Below are 23058 nucleotides of genomic sequence, written 5' to 3' on the forward strand. Positions count from 1 at the left end.
CACCCCTGCACCTCTTATCACCCACATAACCCCCCTGCACCTCGTATCACCCCCATTACCCCCCTTCTGCACCTCTTATCACCCACCCACTGTATTGATTCACATATACAATATATCTACTTTATGTTTGCATCATGAAGTTGAGCTGTTTTTACTTTTTGAATACATTAGAGGGCTTCAAAGTTTAGCAGCAATTTTCCAATTTTTCACAAAAATTTCTAAATTTTATTTTTCAGGGATTTTGAAGTGAATTTGTGGGTCTTTATGTCAGAAATCCCCCATAGTCTACCCTATTATGAAAACTGAACCCCTCAAAGTATTCAAAATTACATTCAGAAAGTTTGTTAACCCTTTAGGCATTTCACAGGAATAGCAGCAAGATGAGGAAGAAAATTCAAAATCTTCATTTTTTTACACTAACATGTTTTTGAAGCCCTAATTTTTATTTTTACAAGGGGTAAAAGAAGATAAAGCCACCATTTGTAACCCAATTTCTCTTGAGTAAGGAAACACCTCATATGTGGATGTAAAGCCCTCCTTGTGTGCACAAGAGGGCTCAGAAGGGAAGGAGCAACAATTAAGGAAGCCCCTGTGGTGCCAGAACAGCAAAAAAAAAAAAAAAGGAGGGGTAAAGTATGACAAAACAATTGCAGCAATTTATTTACTTTTTATTAAGTAAAAGAGATAAAGGTAAGCGATGACTTTTCCTCGTTGACTTTTAGGAGAGTCCTCGCTACATCTATCGGCATTGTGGAGGTTACAGATCTCTCGGGTCTGAAGTGCGGTCCTCATCGGCAGGAAGCAGTGAGGAGGAGGAGGACGAAGGAGGTTCTGATTCCATCTCTGCTTCTTTTTCATCCCTCTCTATAAATAGGGCGGTGGCCATGAAGAAGGCCCCTCCGATGACTGCCATTATGGTGGAGGTCATGAGGGCATACTCCAGGCTGCGGTATTTCAGAAGAGGGGATTTGGCATATCCTCGTTCGTAGGTGTCAGATATCAGGCCGATGAGGTACGGGCTGCCGGCATCACCTAGGAGGTGATAGAGTGTCATCTGCACGGCCAGGGCTGAAGATCTTCTCCACGGAGTTACTACTTTTAGTATAATGTCAGATATGAGGGTGAAATTTACTGACAGAAGCGTCTCTCCGATGAAGATGAAGATGTTGGTGGCAACGAGGCTGATGTTGCCGAAAGTCAATGCCAACAGAAGAAAAGGGGCGGAGAGCATCATCGCGCAGCCACACACAAGCGGGTCCGCCCGTGGGTTGGATTTGCGATATCTTTTACTTATCTCCGATCCTGCTACAACTCCCAGAATGCCGGAGACGACTGTAACCACACCAAATATTAGGATGTCGTGATAGTCACACGGTTCAGCGCGGCAAGGGTCCTTCTCTTGTAGGAGTGTTCGTGCGTGGGTCAGGTATGATGGACCCCATACACCTATGGCTCCCACTATGAAGGATACAGCTGACGATCCCAGGGTGGTTAACATGAAGCTTCGATTTTTAAATAGTTTTTTCAGATCTGTCGCCCATTTAGCAAACTTCTGGGATTTGTTGTTCTTTTTCCCGTTGGTAGTCGCTCTTGGAAGCTCCTTTGTGACCAAAATCATCAAAGCCACAGCTATGAGGCCCAGGCCAGGAGTGACCCGAAACGCCCAGTGCCAATCGCCCCTTGCTGCATCAGTCACTTTGGGCCCGATGATGTATCCTAGTCCGCAGCCTACAGGTATAACAGAGTAAAACACATTCAGCATGCGGGTCCGCTGGTCACTTGTAAAAAGGTCTGCAATGATGGAGGGGGCGATGGTGCAGAAAGTCGCCTCTCCGGCTCCAACCAGCCCACTCATCAGCAGGAAGAGCAGGAAGTACCCGTCAGGGATGAATGACAGGGTAAGTGTCATGCTCAGCCAAATGACGACTCCTGCACAAACAGTATATTTCTTATTACAGTGGTCGCCCAAATATCCGGCAATTGGTGCGACCAGCACGTAGCTTCCAATGAACAATGTATTCAATAAGCCGGACAGACTAGCATTGGTGTCATATGCTTTCTGTATATAAGGCAGCACCCCCGCCACGCTGGAGCGATTTGCATAGATGAGCAAATTAACAAAGGCGAGGATCACTACGGTGATGATGGAACGTGCGGTGGACATCACGCTTAGAGATGGCAGGTTCTGCCTCTCAGGGATATCGCCCTTTTCTACATCCATATCACTATGGTCGTCCATTGCTTCTTCCTCCTCCTTCAGCAATGGGTCTTGTGGAGAGGCCATGGTCACAGGTCAGAGCCTGAAAACACTAGAGAGAGAGAGATAAGTGAACACATTAGACAACATGTCATCATTCCTGTCATTATACAATAGATCCTTCATACAGAGCAGAAATGTCCAGCACAGAACCACAAGATAACACTAAGACCATCGCAGCCTCAGAAGAAGACGCTTCTCTATAAGTGTTTTATATGGAGACTTCTTCCTTGAGGACTCCAATGTCTGATAACCCTGAACCTGTCCGGTCCTAGTAATGTCTGATAACCCTGAACCTGTCCGGTCCTAGTAATATCTGATAACCCTGAACCTGTTCGGTTCTACTAATATCTGATAACCCTAAACCTATCCGGTCCTAGTAATATCCGATAACCCTGAACCTGTCCGGTCCTAGTAATATATGATAACCCTGAACCTGTTCGGTTCTAGTAATATCTGATAACCCTAAACCTGTCCGGTCTACGTATAATCTGACAACCCGGTCCTAGTAATGGCGGGTTATAAGGGCTTGGCTGTGTGGTCACTGGGCCATGGGAAGTTCATACTGTAGATACAATTGGGCTATCCTATTATATATATTTACTATTAATGAACCTACCCCCCCTCATTGGGATCTATCCGTTTCCTATATGACTTTCTGCCACTAGTTGATTTGAAAACATTTTTCCCTTTTGGAGTACCTGGAGTATTTCTATTGTTAGTACACACAGAATTCTATTATATACTATTATATTTCTGCCCTAATCTTTCTGTCATTTTTTTACTACACCACTAAATCTTTCTCATAGACTCATATCTTTTTTAGAATTTCATGAATTAGGACTAATTTTCTTGAGGGCTTTTTTGGGCGTAATTGCATTTTAGTACTTTTGCTAGAAAAAGCTCTGGTCATGATACTATCTGTGCGTTTTATTATGTTTAATGCCTAAGCCTAGTAGTGTCACAATGCTATGAGGAATATAACTTTTGTTATTTCTTTTGGCAATTCATTGCTTGTTTTTTTGCTTAAAAAAAAATAAAATACAAAAAAAAATAACTGACAAACAAACAAAATGCCCTGTGTATGTATGAATAGAAGAGGCTGAGACTTACCTTGTGGTTCTCTCTTCAGACAAGGAACGGTCAAAATCTCGTATTCTCTATCGCAAATAGAAAGTCTCTAACAAACACTTTGCACCACAGGTTGTGAATGCAAAACACACTGAAGAGACTGAGGCCGGTGCGCAGTTCTTTGTTCAGCTTACGGTGACATCATCACAAGCATGTGTGACATCACAGGGTTCTAAACCATCTTCAGGTATGTATATATACATATATATATGCCTAGAAATACATCAAGTACATAAAAACATCTTCTTAAAAAATATTACTCCAGCCCTGCCGTGTATATCGCCTTAATACAGTGTCTTCCCAGTTTATATTTTAATCTTTTGACCTTTTAATAAATACTTTTGCACCACACTTAGCCCTTTGGATTGTTTATTTACTGTAGGTCCGGCATCTGTGACATTACAGGGTTTTACACCATCTTCAGGTATATATTTATATATATATATTTATATTTATTTGTGTGCATGTGTGTGTGTATATATATATATATATATATATATATATATATATATATATATATACACAAAGAGTTGACCGCAGCACACAAGAGTATTAAAGCAAAAAAAATGTGGTTTATTCCATGAACAAAGAGTGCAACTTTCGAGGGATCCTCGAGGCACGATAGTATTCGCTCAGTGTTATTAGGTGTAATTTTAAGGAAAGCAGTCGTTTGGTGTCATTTTCATATTGTCTCTGTAAGTCCACAATAGATGGAGCGTGCAGAAATGATGCATCCTCACTGATGCCCCCCAATATCCTCTCTATGTCACAAACAGAATAGGAAAAAGTGTTCATGGGTATTACCGTTTCTGGAGTAGAAGCAGGCAGTGTAGATTCCATAATGGTGGAGTGCAGGCACAGCTGACCAAGTAGATGCAATACGAAAAGGAAGGCAGCACATCCAAAGTGAAGGTAGGTGCAAGCTGGTCCAAGGGGCCCCGGTCCCAGGGTCCAAGTAAGGTTATCCACAAAGAGTTGACCACAGCACACGAGTATTAAAGCAAAAAAATATCTTTCGGTGCTCTCACAGCACCATTCTCAAGCAAATCAGTAGTGAATTAACAGAGTATTTATAAAGAAGTGATCTCTTACAGTGTCAAAACAATAAATGCAAACAATTAGTGAATATTACATATTAATCAAACATATCCAAGGTGCATGTGCATTGTGTCATATAAGGGAAGTCATAGACTATCCTAAAGTGCATAATGTGATGTTAACATCAATGTAAAAAACATACAAAACATGAGAATAGGCGCTGGTATACTTAATAAGTTCCTTAATACAGATCTGTATATACAATAAAAAAGATATATGTCCAGGTATATACCGGAAGGTGGCCCAACTCACCTTGTATCTAGTGTAATGGCGTCCATAGCGCGGGTGATACTCCACTGCGGCTGCGCAGCGAGTATATGTATGTATTGCAATGACATAGCATCCTGGCCAATCACGCTGCAAAGATCTCCGATCACCTGACCAGAATCCCCGGTCACGTGATCGGGGCAGACGTGCGCAGGCGCACAAAAGTGCGGAATTCTGCGGACTTCATCTTAGGTATGGGCAAAAGGAAGTAAAAGAAAAAACTGAAATAGAGAAATAAAATAAAAAAGCATTTGTTTTGATTCAATGGCAGTAAGGGCAACTGTAGTGCACTCTGTTTGGCATTATGAAGCATAGCGGTCTGGGTCCTGTTCACACTCATGCTATTTCACTCACCGGCACAATTACCCCTCCCCTGTTGCTAGGCAGCACCAAATACACTGTCTCCGTGTCCCGGAGCACTAGCGTACTGTGTGTTGGTGTTAGGCTATGTGGCTTCGCACCATTCACACCTAGGTGCGGCCTCCAATACGGGGTTCCACAAACGGTGGGTGGGGGTGCCACAATCACGGGTACATTCATATCCAGGGCCCTATTTTGCTGCCAGTAACAATATAAAAGAAAATAAAAAAAATTAGGAAATGAAAAAATCAAAATTAAAAATTAAAAAATTGGGGGCATAAAAATAGGAAATAAGTAAATAAAAATGAAAATAAATAAAAATAATGGTGGGAAAAAAAAAATTGGAGATTTTTTTTTTGAAAATGTTGTTTATAAAGGAATATTAAAGAAAAAGAGAGGGGATTATTTGAAGGAGTATATAATAGAACTTGCCCATGAGAGAACCAATGATGCATGTCATGCAATAACTTAAGTGAATAATAATTATTTAAATAATATAAAATGTGATATGTGTAACCTCTTCAGGATGCAGGGCATATGGATACGCCCTGCTTTCCGAGTCCTTAAGGACGCAGGGCGTATCCATACTCCCGTGGGAATTCGGGTCCCCACCGCTAGCCGATAGGGGACCGGAGCCGGATGCCTGCTGAAATCGTTCAGCAGGCATCCCGGCATATCGCCCAGGGGGGTCATTATGCCAATTCAGTCCAGCGATCTGCGGCGATTCCAAGTCAATCGGGTCTCCAGTGACCCGGAATGACTGGCTGATCGGGGCCGTCTCTGACGGCCCCGAACAGCCATAGCCAGCAGGGACGAGGTGGCACTGGTGCCACTTCACGATCGCCCTGATTCGTCGGCCGGATTACCGGCTGACCAATCAGGGCGGCTGCTGCGGGTGTCACTCCCACAACCCGCTCCGCCTCTCTTCCGGAGGACGTGAGCGGGTGCGGGACGTGCACCCCGAGAGCTGGGGACCCCGATCCCAGGCGTCAATGTTGGGATCGGGGCCCCAGGAGCAGCGGCAGCGGTGGCGGGACTGACCTGTGTGCCGGCAGCAGGAGGTGAGTGACAGCCTCCTGCTGTTGCTTAGCAACAGCTCCCAGCATGCAAAAAGGGCATGCTGGGAGCTGTAGTTATGCCACAGCAGGAGGCAGACAACCACAACTCCCAGCATTCCCTTATGGGCATGCTGGGACTTATGGTTTTGCAACAGCTGGAGGCACATTTTTTCTGTGGAAAAGTGTACCTTCAGTTGTTGTATAACTACAACTCCCAGCTTGCACAAACAGCTAAAGTGCATGCTGGGAGTTGCAGTGGTGCATCTGCTGGTTGCATAACTACAACTCCAAGCATGCCTGTTGGCTGTCGGTGACTGCTGAGAGTTGTAGTTTTGCAACAGCTGAAGGCACAATGGTTGTGAAACTCAGAGTTTCTTTTTACCTAACTCAGTGTTTCACGACCGGTGTGCCTCCAGCTGTTGCAAACTACAACTCTCAGCAGTCACCGTACACCATGCACCGTACATGCTGGGAGTTGTAGTTTTGCAACAGCTGGAGGCACACTGGTTGTGAAACACTGAGTAAGGTCACAAACTCAGTGATACATAACCAGTGTGCCTACAGCTGTTGCAAAACTAAAGCTCTCAGCATGTACAGTCTGTCAGCGCATGCTGGGAGTTGTAGTTTTGCAACAGCTGGATGTCCCCCCCCCCCCCCCCCCCCCCAATGTGAATGTACAGGGTACACTCACATGGGCGGAGGTTTACAGTAAGTGTCCGGCTGCAAGTTTGAGCTGCGGCAAATTTTCTGCCGCAGCTCAAACTGCTACTGTGAACCCCCGCCCGTGTGACTGTACCCTAAAAACACTACACTGCACTAACACAAAATAAAATAGAAAGTAAAAAACACTACATATACACATACCCCTACACAGCCCCCCTCCCCTCCCCAATAAAAATGAAAAATGTCTGGTACGCCACTGTTTCCAAAACGGAGCCTCCAGCTGTTGCAAAACAACTACTCCCAGTATTGCCGGACAGCCGTTGACTGTCCAAGCATGCTGGGAGTTTTACAACAGCTGGAGGCCGCCTGTTTGGGAATCACTGGCGTAGAATACCCCTATGTCCACCCCTATGCAATCCCTAATTTAGGCCTCAAATGCCCATGGCGCTCTCACTTTGGAGCCCTGTCGTATTTCAAGGCAACAGTTTAGGGCCACATATGGGGTATCGCCGTACTCGGGAGAAATTGTGTTACAAATTTTGGGGGGTATTTTCTGCTTTTACCCTTTTTAAAAATGTCAAATATTTTGGAAAACAAGCATTTTAGGTAAAAAAAAATTTTTTTTTTTACATATGCAAAAGTCGTGAAACACCTGTGGGGAATAAAGGTTCACTTAACCCCTTGTTACGTTCACTGAGAGGTCTAGTTTCCAAAATGGTATGCTAGGTGTTTTTGTTTTTGCTGTGCTGGCACCATAGGGGCTTCCTAAATGCAACATGCCCCCCGAGCAAAATTTGGTCTCAAAAAGCCAAATATGACTCCTTCTCTTCTGAGCATTGTAGTTCGCCCGTAGTGCACTCCAGGCCAACTTATGGGGTACCTCCATACTCAGAAGAGATGGGGTTACAAATTTTGGGGGATATTTTCTGCTATTAACCCTTGCAAAAATTTGAAATTTGGGGGGGAAATACATTTTTGTGAAATTTATTTATTTATTTTTTTACGTATGCAAAAGTCGTGAAACACCTGTGGGGTATTCAGGCTCACTTTATTTCTTGTTGTCTAGTTTCCAAAATGGTATGCCATGTGTTTTTTTTTTTGCTGTTCTGGCACCATAGGGGCTTCCTAAATGCAACATGCCCCCCAAAAACCATTTCAGAAAAACGTACTCTCCAAAATCCCCTTGTCGCTCCTTCGCTTCTGAGCCCTCTACTGCGCCCGCCGAACACTTTACATAGACATATGAGGTATGTGCTTACTCGAGAGAAATTGGGCTACAAATATAAGTATACATTTTCTCCTGTTAGCCCTTGTAAAAATTCAAAAATTGGGTCTACAAGAACATGCGAGTGTAAAAAATGAAGATTGTGAATTTTCTCCTTAACTTTGCTGCTATTCCTGTGAAACACCTAAAGGGTTAAAACGCTTACTGAATGTCATTTTGAATATTTTGCAGGTTCTAGTTTTTATAATGGGGTCATTTGTGGGGTATTTCTAAGATGAAGACCCTTCAAATCCACTTCACTTCCACTTTTGTGAAAAATTGGAAAATTGCTGCTGAACTTTGAAGCCCTCTGGTGTCTTCCAAAAGTTAAAACACGTAAATTTTATGATGCAAACATAAAGAAGACATATTGGAAATGTGAATAAAAATAAAAAATATTTGGAATATCCATTTTCCTTACAAGAAGAGAGCTTCAAACTTAGAAAAATGCTAAATTTTCAAATTTTTCATCAAATTGTGGGATTTTTCACCGAGAAAGGATGCAAGTTACCACAAAATGTTACCACTATGTTAAAGTAGAATATGTCACGAAAAATTTTCTCGGAAACAGAAGGATAACTAAAAGCATTCCAGAGTTATTAATGTTTAAAGTGACAGAGGTCAGAATTACAAAAAACTTCTGAGTCCTTAAGGTGAAAAAGGGCTAAGTCCTTAAGGGGGTATACATACTAAAATTCAATATTAGAAAAATACATCTAATGCAAATTCTTGTGGTTGTTTCAGCCACCTGCCGGTATATACCATTCTTCTCTCTGAAAAATACAAAAATATAAATCAATATACAAAATAATATAAAATTACTATATACATAAACATCATCTTTTGATCTAGTGTCTTCACTACTGACCATATCCCCATCTGTTGTGTCACAGAGTCGGCGGTGCTGGAGGAAGCAAGTGTCTATGTATCCCACCACTCCAGGTTTTTCCTGGGGTGGTGGCGATACATTGATGATGTATTTTTAATTTGGACAGGGTCTATGGAAGAGCTGCAGGTGTTTCACCAACATCTTAACACGGTCAACCACCATATCAAATTTACACTGAATGCATCCTACAGTCAGTCAACTTTTTGGATACTTTGGTCTCCATTTCTGACAAGCGCCTCATTACAGATCTGTACGTGAAGCCTACAGACTGCAATTCGGCACTACATTTTTCCAGTTTTCACCCTCGCCCGATTATGCGGTCTCTACCCGGAAGCCAGATGCTCCAGGTGAGATGTATCATTAAGGCTGAGGAGCAAATTGAACCCACTTTAAACAAATTTGTCCATAACTTTCAACAGCGGGGCTACCCCAAAAGCTTGCTCGAGGAGAGGAAGAAGAAGGTGCTAGCCATGGATAGAAAGAAATTGATTTACGATCAAAGAAACAAAGTAAAAGGAACACAGATTTCTTTTGTCTCTACTTATGGGGAACACTCTAAAAAAATTGCCAGTGTTTTGAATAAACACTGGGGTTTGCTACAGACATGTTTCCCAGACATCATAGAATTTAAGGAGAAACCACTATGGCCGGGTTCCGAACCTGCGCGATAAGTTGGTAAAGAGTGATGTATCCCTTAAAGTGACTCCCCAACGATACTTAACGGTACAAAACAAGGGATCGTACCCATGTTGTCAGTGTATCAACTGTTCTTACATGGAGAAGGGTCCCATGTTTATACATCCCACAACAGGACAGACCTACAAGTTGAGACACTATCTTACTTGCACATCAGACCATGTAGTATATGTCTTGAAGTGCCCATGTGGTCTCCTCTATGTGGGGGAGACCACATGGGATTTCGAGACGAGGTTTAATCAGCATCGCTTTAGTGTTCGGAAGGGGAGGTTAGACCTCCCCGTATCAAAACATTTTAAAGACAAGGGACATACAGAGAAAGAATTAAAGTTCATGTTAGTTGATTATGAACCCCCACACAAGAGAGGAGGGGACCGGAACAGTTGTCAAAAACATCGAGAGTTGATGTGGATCCACAGGTTACAGACACTCAAACCGAGGGGTCTGAATGTGGATTTCACATTAACTCCCCAAATATATAATGCGAAATGATGGGATAAAACATTGGATGCTGCCCTAATACCGACTCTGTGACACAACAGATGGGGATATGGTCAGTAGTGAAGACACTAGATCAAAAGATGATGTTTATGTATATAGTGATTTTGTATTATTTTGTATATTGATTTATATTTTTGTATTTTTCAGAGAGAAGAATGGTATATACCGGCAGGTGGCTGAAACAACCACAAGAATTTGCATTAGATGTATTTTTTCTAATATTGAATTTTAGTATGTATATACATATCACATTTTATATTATTTAAATAATTATTATTCACTTACGTTATTGCATGACATGCATAATTGGTTCTCTCATGGGCAAGTTCTATTATATACTCCTTCAAATAATCCCCTCTCTTTTTCTTTAATATTCCTTTATAAACAACATTTTCAAAACAAAATTCTCCAAAATTTTTTTTTCACCATTATTTTTATTTATTTTCATTTTTATTTATTTATTTCCTATTTTTATGCCCCCAATTTTTTCAATTTTGATTTATTTTTTCATTTCTTAATTTTTTATTTTCTTTTATATTGTTACTGGCAGCAAAATAGGGCCCTGGATATGAATGTACCCGTGATTGTAGCACCCCCACCCACCGTTTGTGGAACCCCGTATTGGAAGCCGCACCTAGGTGTGAATGGTGCGAAGCCACATAGCCTAACACCAACACACAGTACGCTAGTGCTCCGGGACACGGAGACAGTGTATTTGGTGCTGCCTAGCAACAGGGGAGGGGTAATTGTGCCGGTGAGTGAAATAGCATGAGTGTGAACAGGACCCAGACCGCTATGCTTCATAATGCCAAACAGAGTGCACTACAGTTGCCCTTACTGCCATTGAATCAAAACAAATGCTTTTTTATTTTATTTCTCTATTTCAGTTTTTTCTTTTACTTCCTTTTGCCCATACCTAAGATGAAGTCCGCAGAATTCCGCACTTTTGTGCGCCTGCGCACATCTGCCCCGATCACGTGACCGGGGATTCTGGTCAGGTGATCGGAGATCTTTGCAGCGTGATTGGCCAGGATGCTATGTCATTGCAATACATACATATACTCGCTGCGCAGCCGCAGTGGAGTATCACCCGCGCTATGGACGCCTGTTACGCCGAGCGCTCCGGGTCCCCGCTCCTCCCCGGAGCGCTCGCTACACTCCTCTCACTGCAGCGCTCCGGTCGGTTCCACGGACCCGGGGCGCTGCGATACCGCCTCTGGCCGGGATGCGATTCGCGATGCGGGTAGCGCCCGCTCGCGATGCGCACCCCGGCTCCCGTACCTGACTCGCTCTCCGTCAGTTCTGTCCCGGCGCGCGCGGCCCCGCTCCCTAGGGCGCGCGCGCGCCGGGTCTTTGCGATTTAAAGGGCCACTGCGCCGCTGATTGGCGCAGTGGTTCCAATTAGTGTTTACACCTGTGCACTTCCCTATATCACCTCACTTCCCCTTCACTCCCTCGCCGGATCTTGTTGCCTTAGTGCCAGTGAAAGCGTTTCCTTGTGTGTTCCTAGCCTGTGTTCCAGACCTCCTGCCGTTGCCCCTGACTACGATCCTTGCTGCCTGCCCCGACCTTCTGCTACGTCCGACCTTGCTTCTGTCTACTCCCTTGTACCGCGCCTATCTTCAGCAGCCAGAGAGGTTGAGCCGTTGCTAGGGGATACGACCTGGTCACTACCGCCGCAGCAAGACCATCCCGCTTTGCGGCGGGCTCTGGTGAAAACCAGTAGTGACTTAGAACCGATCCTCTAGCACGGTCCACGCCAATCCCTCTCTGGCACAGAGGATCCACTACCTGCCAGCCGGCATCGTGACAGTAGATCCGGCCATGGATCCCGCTGAAGTTCCTCTGCCAGTTGTCGCTGACCTCACCACGGTGGTCGCCCAGCAGTCACAACAGATTGCGCAACAAGGCCAGCAGCTGTCTCAACTGACTGTTATGCTACAACAGTTACTACCACAGCTCCAGCAACCATCTCCTCCGCCAGCTCTTGTACCTCCTCCGCAGCGAGTGGCCGCTTCTGGACTACGACTATCCTTGCCGGATAAATTTGATGGGGACTCTAAGCTTTGCCGTGGCTTCCTTTCCCAATGTTCATTACACTTGGAGATGATGTCGGACCAGTTCCCCACTGAAAGGTCTAAGGTGGCTTTCGTAGTCAGCCTGCTGTCTGGAAAAGCCCTAGCTTGGGCCACACCGCTCTGGGACCGCAATGACCCCGTCACTGCCTCTGTACACTCCTTCTTCTCGGAAATTCGAAGTGTCTTTGAGGAACCTGCCCGAGCCTCTTCTGCTGAGACTGCCCTGTTGAACCTGGTCCAGGGTAATTCTTCCGTTGGCGAGTATGCCGTACAATTCCGTACTCTTGCTTCTGAATTATCCTGGAACAATGAGGCCCTCTGCGCGACCTTTAAAAAAGGCCTATCCAGCAACATTAAAGATGTTCTGGCCGCACGAGAAATGCCTGCTAATCTTCATGAACTTATTCACCTAGCCACTCGCATTGACATGCGTTTTTCCGAAAGGCGTCAGGAGCTCCACCAAGATATGGACTCTGTTCGCACGAGGCGTTTCTTCTCCTCGGCTCCTCTCTCCTCTGGTTCCCTGCAATCTGTTCCTGTGCCTCCCGCCGTGGAGGCTATGCAGGTCGACCGGTCTCGCCTGACATCTCAAGAGAGGACACGACGCCGCATGGAGAACCTCTGCCTGTACTGTGCTAGTACCGAACACTTCCTGAGGGATTGTCCTATCCGCCCTCCCCGCCTGGAAAGACGTACCCTGACTCCGCACAAAGGGGAGACAATCCTTGATATCCACTCTGCTTCTCCACGTCTTACTGTGCCTGTGCGGATGTCTGCCTCTGCCTTCTCCTTCTCTTCTGTGGCCTTCTTAGACTCTGGATCTGCAGGAAATTTTATTTTGGCCTCTCTCGTCAACAGGTTCAACATCCCAGTGACCAGTCTCACCAGACCCCTTTACATCAATTGTATAAACAATGAAAGATTGGACTGTTCCATACGTTTCCGCACGGAGCCCCTTCTAATGAGCATCGGATCTCATCACGAGAGGATTGAACTTTTGGTCCTCCCCAATTGCACCTCGGAAATTCTCCTTGGACTTCCCTGGCTTCAACTTCATTCCCCAACCCTGGATTGGTCCACTGGGGAGATCAAGAGTTGGGGGCCCTCTTGTTCCAAGGACTGTCTAAAACCGGTTCCCAGTAACCCTTGCCGTAACTCTGTGCTTCCTCCAGTAACCGGTCTCCCTAAGGCCTATATGGACTTCGCGGATGTTTTCTGCAAAAAACAAGCGGAGACTCTACCTCCTCACAGGCCTTATGATTGTCCTATCGACCTCCTCCCGGGCACTACTCCACCCCGGGGCAGAATTTATCCTCTCTCTGCCCCAGAGACTCTTGCCATGTCTGAATACGTCCAGGAGAATCTAAAAAAGGGCTTTATCCGTAAATCCTCCTCTCCTGCCGGAGCCGGATTTTTCTTTGTGTCCAAAAAAGATGGCTCTCTACGTCCTTGCATTGACTACCGCGGACTTAATAAAATCACGGTTAAGAACCGCTACCCCTTACCCCTCATCTCTGAACTCTTTGATCGCCTCCAAGGTGCCCACATCTTTACTAAATTGGACTTAAGAGGCGCCTATAACCTCATCCGCATCAGAGAGGGGGATGAGTGGAAAACAGCATTTAACACCAGAGATGGACACTTTGAGTATCTGGTCATGCCCTTTGGCCTGTGCAACGCCCCTGCTGTCTTCCAAGACTTTGTTAATGAAATTTTTCGTGATCTTTTATACTCCTGTGTTGTTGTATATCTTGATGATATCCTAATTTTTTCGGCCAATCTAGAAGAACACCGCCAGCATGTCCGTATGGTTCTTCAGAGACTTCGTGACAATCAACTCTATGCTAAAATTGAGAAATGTCTGTTTGAATGCCAATCTCTTCCTTTTCTAGGATACTTGGTCTCTGGCCAGGGACTACAAATGGATCCAGATAAACTCTCTGCCGTCTTAGATTGGCCACGCCCCTCCGGACTCCGTGCCATCCAACGTTTTTTGGGGTTCGCCAATTATTACAGGCAATTTATTCCACATTTTTCTACCATTGTGGCTCCTATTGTGGCTTTAACCAAAAAAAATGCCGATCCCAAGTCTTGGCCTCCTCAAGCGGAAGACGCCTTTAAACGACTCAAGTCCGCCTTCTCTTCGGCTCCCGTGCTCTCCAGACCTGACCCATCTAAACCCTTCCTATTGGAGGTTGATGCCTCCTCAGTGGGAGCTGGAGCTGTCCTTCTACAAAAAAACTCTTCCGGGCATGCTGTTACTTGTGGGTTTTTTTCTAGGACCTTCTCTCCGGCGGAGAGGAACTACTCCATCGGGGATCGAGAGCTTCTAGCCATTAAATTAGCACTTGAGGAATGGAGGCATCTGCTGGAGGGATCAAGATTTCCAGTTATTATTTACACCGATCACAAGAACCTCTCATACCTCGAGTCTGCCCAACGGCTGAATCCTCGTCAGGCCAGGTGGTCTCTGTTCTTTGCCCGATTTAATTTTGAAATTCACTTTCGGCCTGCTGATAAGAACATTAGGGCCGATGCTCTCTCTCGTTCCTCAGATGCTTCTGAAATTGAACTCTCTCCTCAACACATCATTCCTCCTGACTGCCTGATTTCCACTTCTCCAGCCTCCATCAGGCAAACTCCACCAGGAAAGACCTTTGTTTCTCCACGCCAACGCCTCGGAATCCTCAAATGGGGTCACTCCTCCCATCTCGCAGGTCATGCGGGCATCAAGAAATCTGTGCAACTCATCTCTCGCTTCTATTGGTGGCCGACTCTAGAGACTGATGTGGTGGACTTTGTGCGAGCCTGCACTATCTGTGCCCGGGATAAGACTCCTCGCCAGAAGCCCGCTGGTTTTCTTCTTCCTCTGCCTGTTCCCGAACAACCTTGGTCTCTGATTGGTATGGATTTTATTACTGACTTACCCCCATCCCATGGCAACACTGTTATTTGGGTGGTCGTTGATCGATTCTCCAAAATGGCACATTTCATCCCTCTTCCTGGTCTTCCTTCAGCGCCTCAGTTGGCTAAACAATTTTTTGTACACATTTTTCGTCTTCACGGGTTGCCTACGCAGATCGTCTCGGATAGAGGCGTCCAATTTGTGTCTAAATTCTGGAGGGCTCTCTGTAAACAACTCAAGATTAAATTAAATTTTTCTTCTGCATACCATCCTCAATCCAATGGACAAGTAGAAAGAATTAACCAGATCTTGGGTGACTATTTACGACATTTTGTTTCCTCCCGCCAGGATGACTGGGCAGATCTTCTACCTTGGGCCGAATTCTCGTATAATTTCAGAATCTCTGAATCTTCCTCCAAATCCCCGTTTTTCGTGGTGTACGGCCGTCACCCTCTTCCCCCCCTCCCTACCCCCTTGCCCTCTGGTCTGCCCGCTGTGGATGAAATTTCTCGTGATCTCTCCATCATATGGAGGGAGACCCAAAATTCTCTCTTACAGGCTTCTTCACGCATGAAGAGATTCGCGGATAAGAAAAGAAGAGCTCCTCCCATTTTTTCCCCTGGAGACAAGGTATGGCTCTCCGCCAAATATGTCCGCTTCCGTGTCCCTAGCTATAAGTTGGGACCACGCTATCTTGGTCCTTTCAAGATTTTGCGCCAGATTAATCCTGTCTCTTACAAACTTCTTCTTCCTCCTTCTCTTCGTATTCCTAATGCCTTTCATGTTTCTCTTCTTAAACCACTTATCATTAACCGTTTCTCTCCCAAATCTGTTCCCCCCACTCCTGTCTCCGGCTCTTCGGACATCTTCGCCGTCAAAGAAATTTTAGCATCTAAAAAGGTCAGAGGGAAAACCTTCTTTTTAGTGGATTGGGAGGGTTGTGGTCCAGAAGAGAGGTCCTGGGAACCTGAGGACAATATCCTGGACAAAAGTCTGGTCCTCAGGTTCTCAGGCTCCAAGAAGAGGGGGAGACCCAAGGGGGGGGGTACTGTTACGCCGAGCGCTCCGGGTCCCCGCTCCTCCCCGGAGCGCTCGCTACACTCCTCTCACTGCAGCGCTCCGGTCGGTTCCACGGACCCGGGGCGCTGCGATACCGCCTCTGGCCGGGATGCGATTCGCGATGCGGGTAGCGCCCGCTCGCGATGCGCACCCCGGCTCCCGTACCTGACTCGCTCTCCGTCAGTTCTGTCCCGGCGCGCGCGGCCCCGCTCCCTAGGGCGCGCGCGCGCCGGGTCTTTGCGATTTAAAGGGCCACTGCGCCGCTGATTGGCGCAGTGGTTCCAATTAGTGTTTACACCTGTGCACTTCCCTATATCACCTCACTTCCCCTTCACTCCCTCGCCGGATCTTGTTGCCTTAGTGCCAGTGAAAGCGTTTCCTTGTGTGTTCCTAGCCTGTGTTCCAGACCTCCTGCCGTTGCCCCTGACTACGATCCTTGCTGCCTGCCCCGACCTTCTGCTACGTCCGACCTTGCTTCTGTCTACTCCCTTGTACCGCGCCTATCTTCAGCAGCCAGAGAGGTTGAGCCGTTGCTAGGGGATACGACCTGGTCACTACCGCCGCAGCAAGACCATCCCGCTTTGCGGCGGGCTCTGGTGAAAACCAGTAGTGACTTAGAACCGATCCTCTAGCACGGTCCACGCCAATCCCTCTCTGGCACAGAGGATCCACTACCTGCCAGCCGGCATCGTGACAACGCCATTACACTAGATACAAGGTGAGTTGGGCCACCTTCCGGTATATACCTGGACATATATCTTTTTTATTGTATATACAGATCTGTATTAAGGAACTTATTAAGTATACCAGCGCCTATTCTCATGTTTTGTATGTTTTTTACATTGATTTTAACATCACATTATGCACTTTAGGATAGTCTATGACTTCCCTTATATGACACAATGCACATGCACCTTGAATATGTTTGATTAATATGTAATATTCACTAATTGTTTGCATTTATTGTTTTGACACTGTAAGAGATCACTTCCTTGTAAATAATCTGTTAATTCACTACTGGTTTGCTTGAGAATGGTGCTGTGAGAGCACCGAAACGTTGCACTCTTTGTTCATGGAATAAACCACATTTTTTTTGCTTTAATACTCTTGTGTGCTGCGGTCAACTCTTTGTGGATAACCTTACTTGGACCCTGGGACCGGGGCCCCTTGGACCAGCTTGCACCTGCCTTCACTTTGGATGTGCTGCCTTCCTTTTCGTATTGTGTATATATATATGAAAAGCATTTATGGGGAGATTTATCCAAACTTGTCCACAGGAAAAGTTGACCAGTTGTCCATTTAAATGTCGACCGATAGTTTGCGCTGACACTGATGCTCCCTGAGCCTGCAGGACAGCTTGAATATCTTTGGAACTTGTATGGGGCTGCTTATCCACCATCCGGACTATTTTACGTTGATTCCTTTCCTACATTTTTCTCTTCCATCCACACCCAAAGAGATTAGCTACAGTGCCATGGGTTGCGAACTTCTTGATAATGTTGCGCACTGTGGACAAAGGCAAATCTAGATCTCTGGAGATGGACTTGTAACCTTGAGATTGTTGATAATGTTCCACAATTTTGGTTCTCAGGTCCTCAGACAGTTCTCTTCTCCTCTTTCTGTTGTTCATGCTTAGTGTGGCACACACAGACACACAATGCAAGTGAACTTCTCTCCTTTTTATCTGCTTTCAGGTGTGATTTTTTTTTATATTGCCCACAACCATTACTTGCCCCAGGTGAGTTTAAAGGAGCATCACATGCTTAAAATAATCTTATTTTTCCACAATTTTGAAAGGGTGCCAATAATTTTGTCCAGCCCATTTTTGGAGTTTGGTGTGACATTAGGTCCAATTTACTTTTTTTTACTCCCTTCTTAGGTTTAGTTTTGATACACACAAAGAGAATAAACATGTGTATAGCAAAACATGTGTTACTGCAATCCTTTTTGTGAGACCACTTCAATTTGTGGTCCTTCAATTTACAATATTAATTGGTTCCAGGACAACCATTGTATATTAAGACCATTGTATGTTGTGACCATAAATCTGGTAATTGGTTCTGAAGCCACCAAAATGTCATCCACAAAAGAGGAAAAAGTGAGGATTAAAGAAAAATACATAGATAATTAATACAGATAAACCAAGTCCTTACATGTAAATGTACAAAAATCTGCTGGAGCTGTAACTGTTTTTATTATAAAAATGCAAAACAAAACTGATACAAAACATTAAACAAAAACAAGCTTAACCAGCTATAACAAACATAACATAAATAAAATTGCAAAAACAAATTCTGCCTAACAGGCCAGCCCAAATTTACTAAAATACACTTTTACTTTTCCCCCATACCAAAATAACACACACAAACACGCATTCAAAAAAAGCATTCAAAAAAAAAAAAAAAAAAAAAAAAAAGAGCCCAACTTGGCTTATAAAAATAAAAAAAAATAAAAAATATATATGTATATATATATATAAACATAAAATTCAGCACAACTTGGCTATAAAAACAAACCAAATGAAAAGGAACATAAAAGTAGCACAACTTGGCTATAACATAAAAATTACCCTTACCACGGGGGGGAAGAAAAGAAAAAAAAAAATAAAAAAATAAAAAAAACAATTAATATATAAATAAATTGCTCAGCACAACTTGCGCAAAAAACTATGCTCTGCCTCCCAGCCAGAGATCCACCGGTGAAAGAAGGGCAAGGAAAAGCAGCACGGAGACGCGGCCGGAGAGAGGGCCCAAAGAGCCCAGTCCCACGCACTGCCCCTGCACAGCCGCAAGGCCCGCAAAGCACGCCCAGCACGGCACGGAGCCGAGGACGGCCAGAGAGGATCCGCGCGCAACCCAGAAACCGGCGAGCGCCGGACCCAAAAAGAGCAAGCCAGAACTGAAGAAAAGGACAACACCGCCGAAAAGCGAAACCGCGACGCCAGAGGCGAGGAGAGCAGAGACACCGGAGGGGAGCAGCTCCCCGAAGGAGGGAAAAAATAAAAAATAAAATACACAAACATGTGTACATGCATATACACAATCAAACACACACACATAGATATATATATATATATATATATACATATACATATACATACACATGACACCGCTTTTTTTCCCTTTTTACTGGCCCGACTGCCACTATATAATATAAAACAATATAAATACAAAACACAATATATACAAAATCACAGAAAATGTACAAAAATATAGTAAATACACTACAAAAAATAAAAAATAAAACAGAAAAACACCTACACTAAAACTGTCCCCTCACCCACACCACCCCTCCTGTACGTGGGTCAGAGTCCATACCGTCCATACAGTTCTCAAAGTCCAGTCCTTAACTGACCCATGTCAGGTCCCCAAAACACCATAAAACCACCACCCACAAATACACCCTCCCCACCTAACACTCCTCCCAACCAACTTATATACAAACTTATACACTCTTAACCACAACCCCTTTTAGGCCCAAGTTTGGTTGCCTGTAAGCCCTTCATACCATGTCCACTAAAAACAAAACAAAAAGCTAATGTGTACATGCATCAGCCCACCACCAGGGAGAAGGATGGCAGACCTGATACATAAATCATTTTATACTCTTTCCCTAACTCCCCCTACAATTCTCCCTAATTCTATCCCTACAATAAATCTGACCCTGCCCTCACCCTATCTCTACCCCTATAACACTGCCCCTAACCAAAAATAAAAGGTACTCTACCCAAAAGGTTTAGTACCTAGGGCACATGAAATGAGAAACCTCTCCACAGGAGAGATGCCCTACTGGTACCAAGACTGCCATACTCCAAAGACCTGATCTTCCCGAGGTCACCGGTGATGTTCCTACAGACCTCCACCTCGGAGAGGATTTTCTGTTGGGTCGACACTAAGCACCGTGCGTTCCACGTGTAGTACCTAACCACTAAACTGACTAAAAATAAAGTGCCCCGATCTCGGCCACCCAGGTTCCTGAATGCCCCATAAGCCCACTCCGGATAGGCAAGGCCGGCAAGTTGATTCCAGCCGATGGAAGCGCCCACCCTGTTATAGACCCCTATGTTAAAGGGACAATGAAGCAGAAAGTGGTCCATGCTTTCCAGCGTGTCCCCGCACTCTTCTCGGGGACATCCCCGGTCATCAGAGTTCCTGTACTTCAGGTTGTCCTTTACACATAGCTTCCCCTGAAAGCAGCGCCAGGCCAAGTCCCAAAACTTCTGGGGGATCCTTTTCATGTTTAAAAGATACAACCCCACCCTCAGATCCCGACCTGGGCAGTCCCTGAGCGCCAGAGGCTTCTGGAAGTGGGTCAACAGAACCCGTTTGTCAAGGAACTGCCTTGACTGGGTCCTGATCTCCCACACTCCCAGACCCCACCGACGTATCGCCTTCAGAGTCGGGGTAGCGTAAGCCGGAAGATATCCATGGGGCGTACGGAGGTCCTTCACTTGCCCTCCTGTCTCCCATTCCTGGAAGAAAGGCCGAAACCACTCCCTGCAGGAGAGTACCCACGGAGGAGCCCTCTCTGACCAGAGGTTCGAGATGTTAGCTTTCAAGAAGGTGTTCGTTAAGAACACCACAGGGTTTACCATAGATAAACCCCCTAGTCTCCTCGTGCGGTACGTAACCTCCCTCTTGACTAGGTTCAACCTGTTCCCCCATAACAGTTGGAAAAACAGGCTGTAGACCCTAGTGTAGTAAGCCTCTGGTAAGATACATACACTGCCCAGATAGATAAACAAGGGGAGCAGGTACGATTTGGTCAGGTGTACCCTTTCCCTGAGGGTCATAGACCAACCCTTCCACTGGTTCACCCTCTGAGTGGCATCCTGGAGCTTACCGTCCCAGTTTTTGGTGGGATAATCATCCTGGCCGAATGTGATGCCCAGAATTTTTGCTGACTCTTGGAGCTCTGGAAGGGTGTCCGGGAGATCAAACGTGGGATCTCCCCCTCCCAGCCAGAGACTTTCACACTTATCCCGGTTGATCTTGGACCCGGATGCCTCCGAGTAGCGGTCCACCTCTGACATCACCACATCGACCTCCTCCCGTGAGGAGACGAAAATAGTGACATCATCAGCGTACGCCACCACTCTCTGGGCGACATCCGGCTCCGCCAGAGTCATCCCGACTCCCGCCAACGGCCCACAATCTACCCTCCGGACGAAGGGATCGATTGCGAACACGTATAACAGCGGGCTCAAAGGACAACCCTGACGGACCCCGGACCCCACCTCAAAAGAGCGGCCAGACCAACCGTTCACCAGCGGGAAACTCTCTGCCCCTGCATATAAGGTGACAAGCCAATTCACAAAAGTACTCGGTAAGCCATATCTCAGGAGGACGGACCAGAGGTACTCGTGGTTCACCCGATCAAATGCTTTGGCCTGATCCAAGGACAGCATGTACCCCTTCCAGAGACCCGCACTACTCCGCTCCACTGCCTCCCTGACACTGAGGACAGCACTTAAGGTGCTTCGGCCCGGAACAGAGCAGTGCTGGGCCCCCGAAAGGAGCCGGGGTGCAAATTTCACCAACCGATTAAACAGTATCTTGGCCAGAAGCTTCCTGTCCGTATTGAGAAGAGCTATGGGCCTCCAATTCTCAATCCGGCTAGGATCTTTACCCTTTGACAGAAGAATCAGGGCTGACCTCCTCATTGACTTTGGTAGAGTGCCCGAGGAGAGACACTCATTGAATACCTCAGTCAAGAGGGGAGCTAAAGACTCCTTAAAGGTCCTGTACCACTCGGATGTTAAGCCATCCGGACCTGGCGACTTCTTGGGGGCGAGCCCCTCGATCGCCAGTCTCACTTCCTCTTCCCTGATTTCTTCTGCCAAAACATCAAGAGAGGGGTCTACCCCTGGCTCAGGAATAGTTTCAGCCAGGAAAGCCGACATCCCGTCTCGATCTAGATCCTTCCTTCCCAAGAGGTGCGAGTAGAAGGATCTGACTACCTCCAGGATCCCTGATCTGGACCGATTCAGAGATCCCGTACTATCAATCAGTCCTGAGACCACTTTACTACTCACTGACATCTTACAGTTCTTGTAAGGGTCGGGCGAGCGGTACCTCCCGTAATCCCTCTCAAAAACCAAAGATGCGTGCCTATCGTACTGACACCCCATCAGCAAGGATTTCACTCTGGAGATATCCTCCCGGCTACCTCCAGTCGAGACAAGGAGCTCGAGTTTCCTCCTCAGACCCTGATACAGGCGGTACCTATTCAGGGACCTGAGGCTCGAGAGCTGGCGGAAGAACCCCGCAACCCGCTTCTTGAATATCTCCCACCACTCTGACTTACTACTACAAAAGTCCAGTAAAGGTACCTGACTCTGAAGAAAATCCTCAAAGGACTGTCTTATCTCCGCTTCCTCCAGGAGGGACGAATTCAGCTTCCAATAACCTTTACCCATCCGGGGGGTCTCTGAAACATTCAAGGAAAACAAAATCATACAGTGATCGGAGAATTCCACCTCAACCACGGACACTGCGGAAGAGACGGCTTCCTCCTTTAAATAAAACCTGTCTATCCTAGACCTGCAGCTACCTCGATGATAGGTGAAACCCATGTGGCCTGAGGGTCTCCGGATGTGGGCGTCCTCTAGGCGAGCTTCCCTAACTATATTATTGAGGGCCACGCTATCGTAAGCCAGCGGACCATTGGAACCTCTCCTATCTTGGGACCTCGTGACATTATTGAAGTCCCCTCCAAAAATCACTTGCCGGCTAGTAAAAAGGAAGGGCTTAATCCTCATAAAGAGATCTTTGCGGCCCCACTTGGTTTGTGGGGCGTAGATGTTAATGAGCCGGAGCTCTTGCCCCTTCAT

The 23058-nt window shown here is 45.9% G+C and overlaps 1 protein-coding gene across 1 annotated transcript; it reads right to left on the bottom strand.

Moving 5' to 3' along the window:
- Window positions 1-653: 653 nt before the first annotated feature.
- LOC130291139 (protein spinster homolog 1-like) lies at window positions 654-3487 on the bottom strand. The gene is made up of 2 exons (XM_056539593.1): window positions 3371-3487; window positions 654-2309 (listed from the first exon to the last, which is right to left on the bottom strand). Exon 2 carries the CDS (start codon window positions 2282-2284, stop codon window positions 758-760), a length of 1527 nt encoding a protein of 508 aa, XP_056395568.1. The 5' UTR covers window positions 2285-2309; window positions 3371-3487; the 3' UTR covers window positions 654-757.
- Between the last annotated feature and the right edge of the window lie 19571 nt (window positions 3488-23058).

This window comes from Hyla sarda, chromosome 9, assembly GCF_029499605.1.
Source record: "Hyla sarda isolate aHylSar1 chromosome 9, aHylSar1.hap1, whole genome shotgun sequence".
Classification (NCBI taxonomy): domain Eukaryota; kingdom Metazoa; phylum Chordata; class Amphibia; order Anura; family Hylidae; genus Hyla; species Hyla sarda.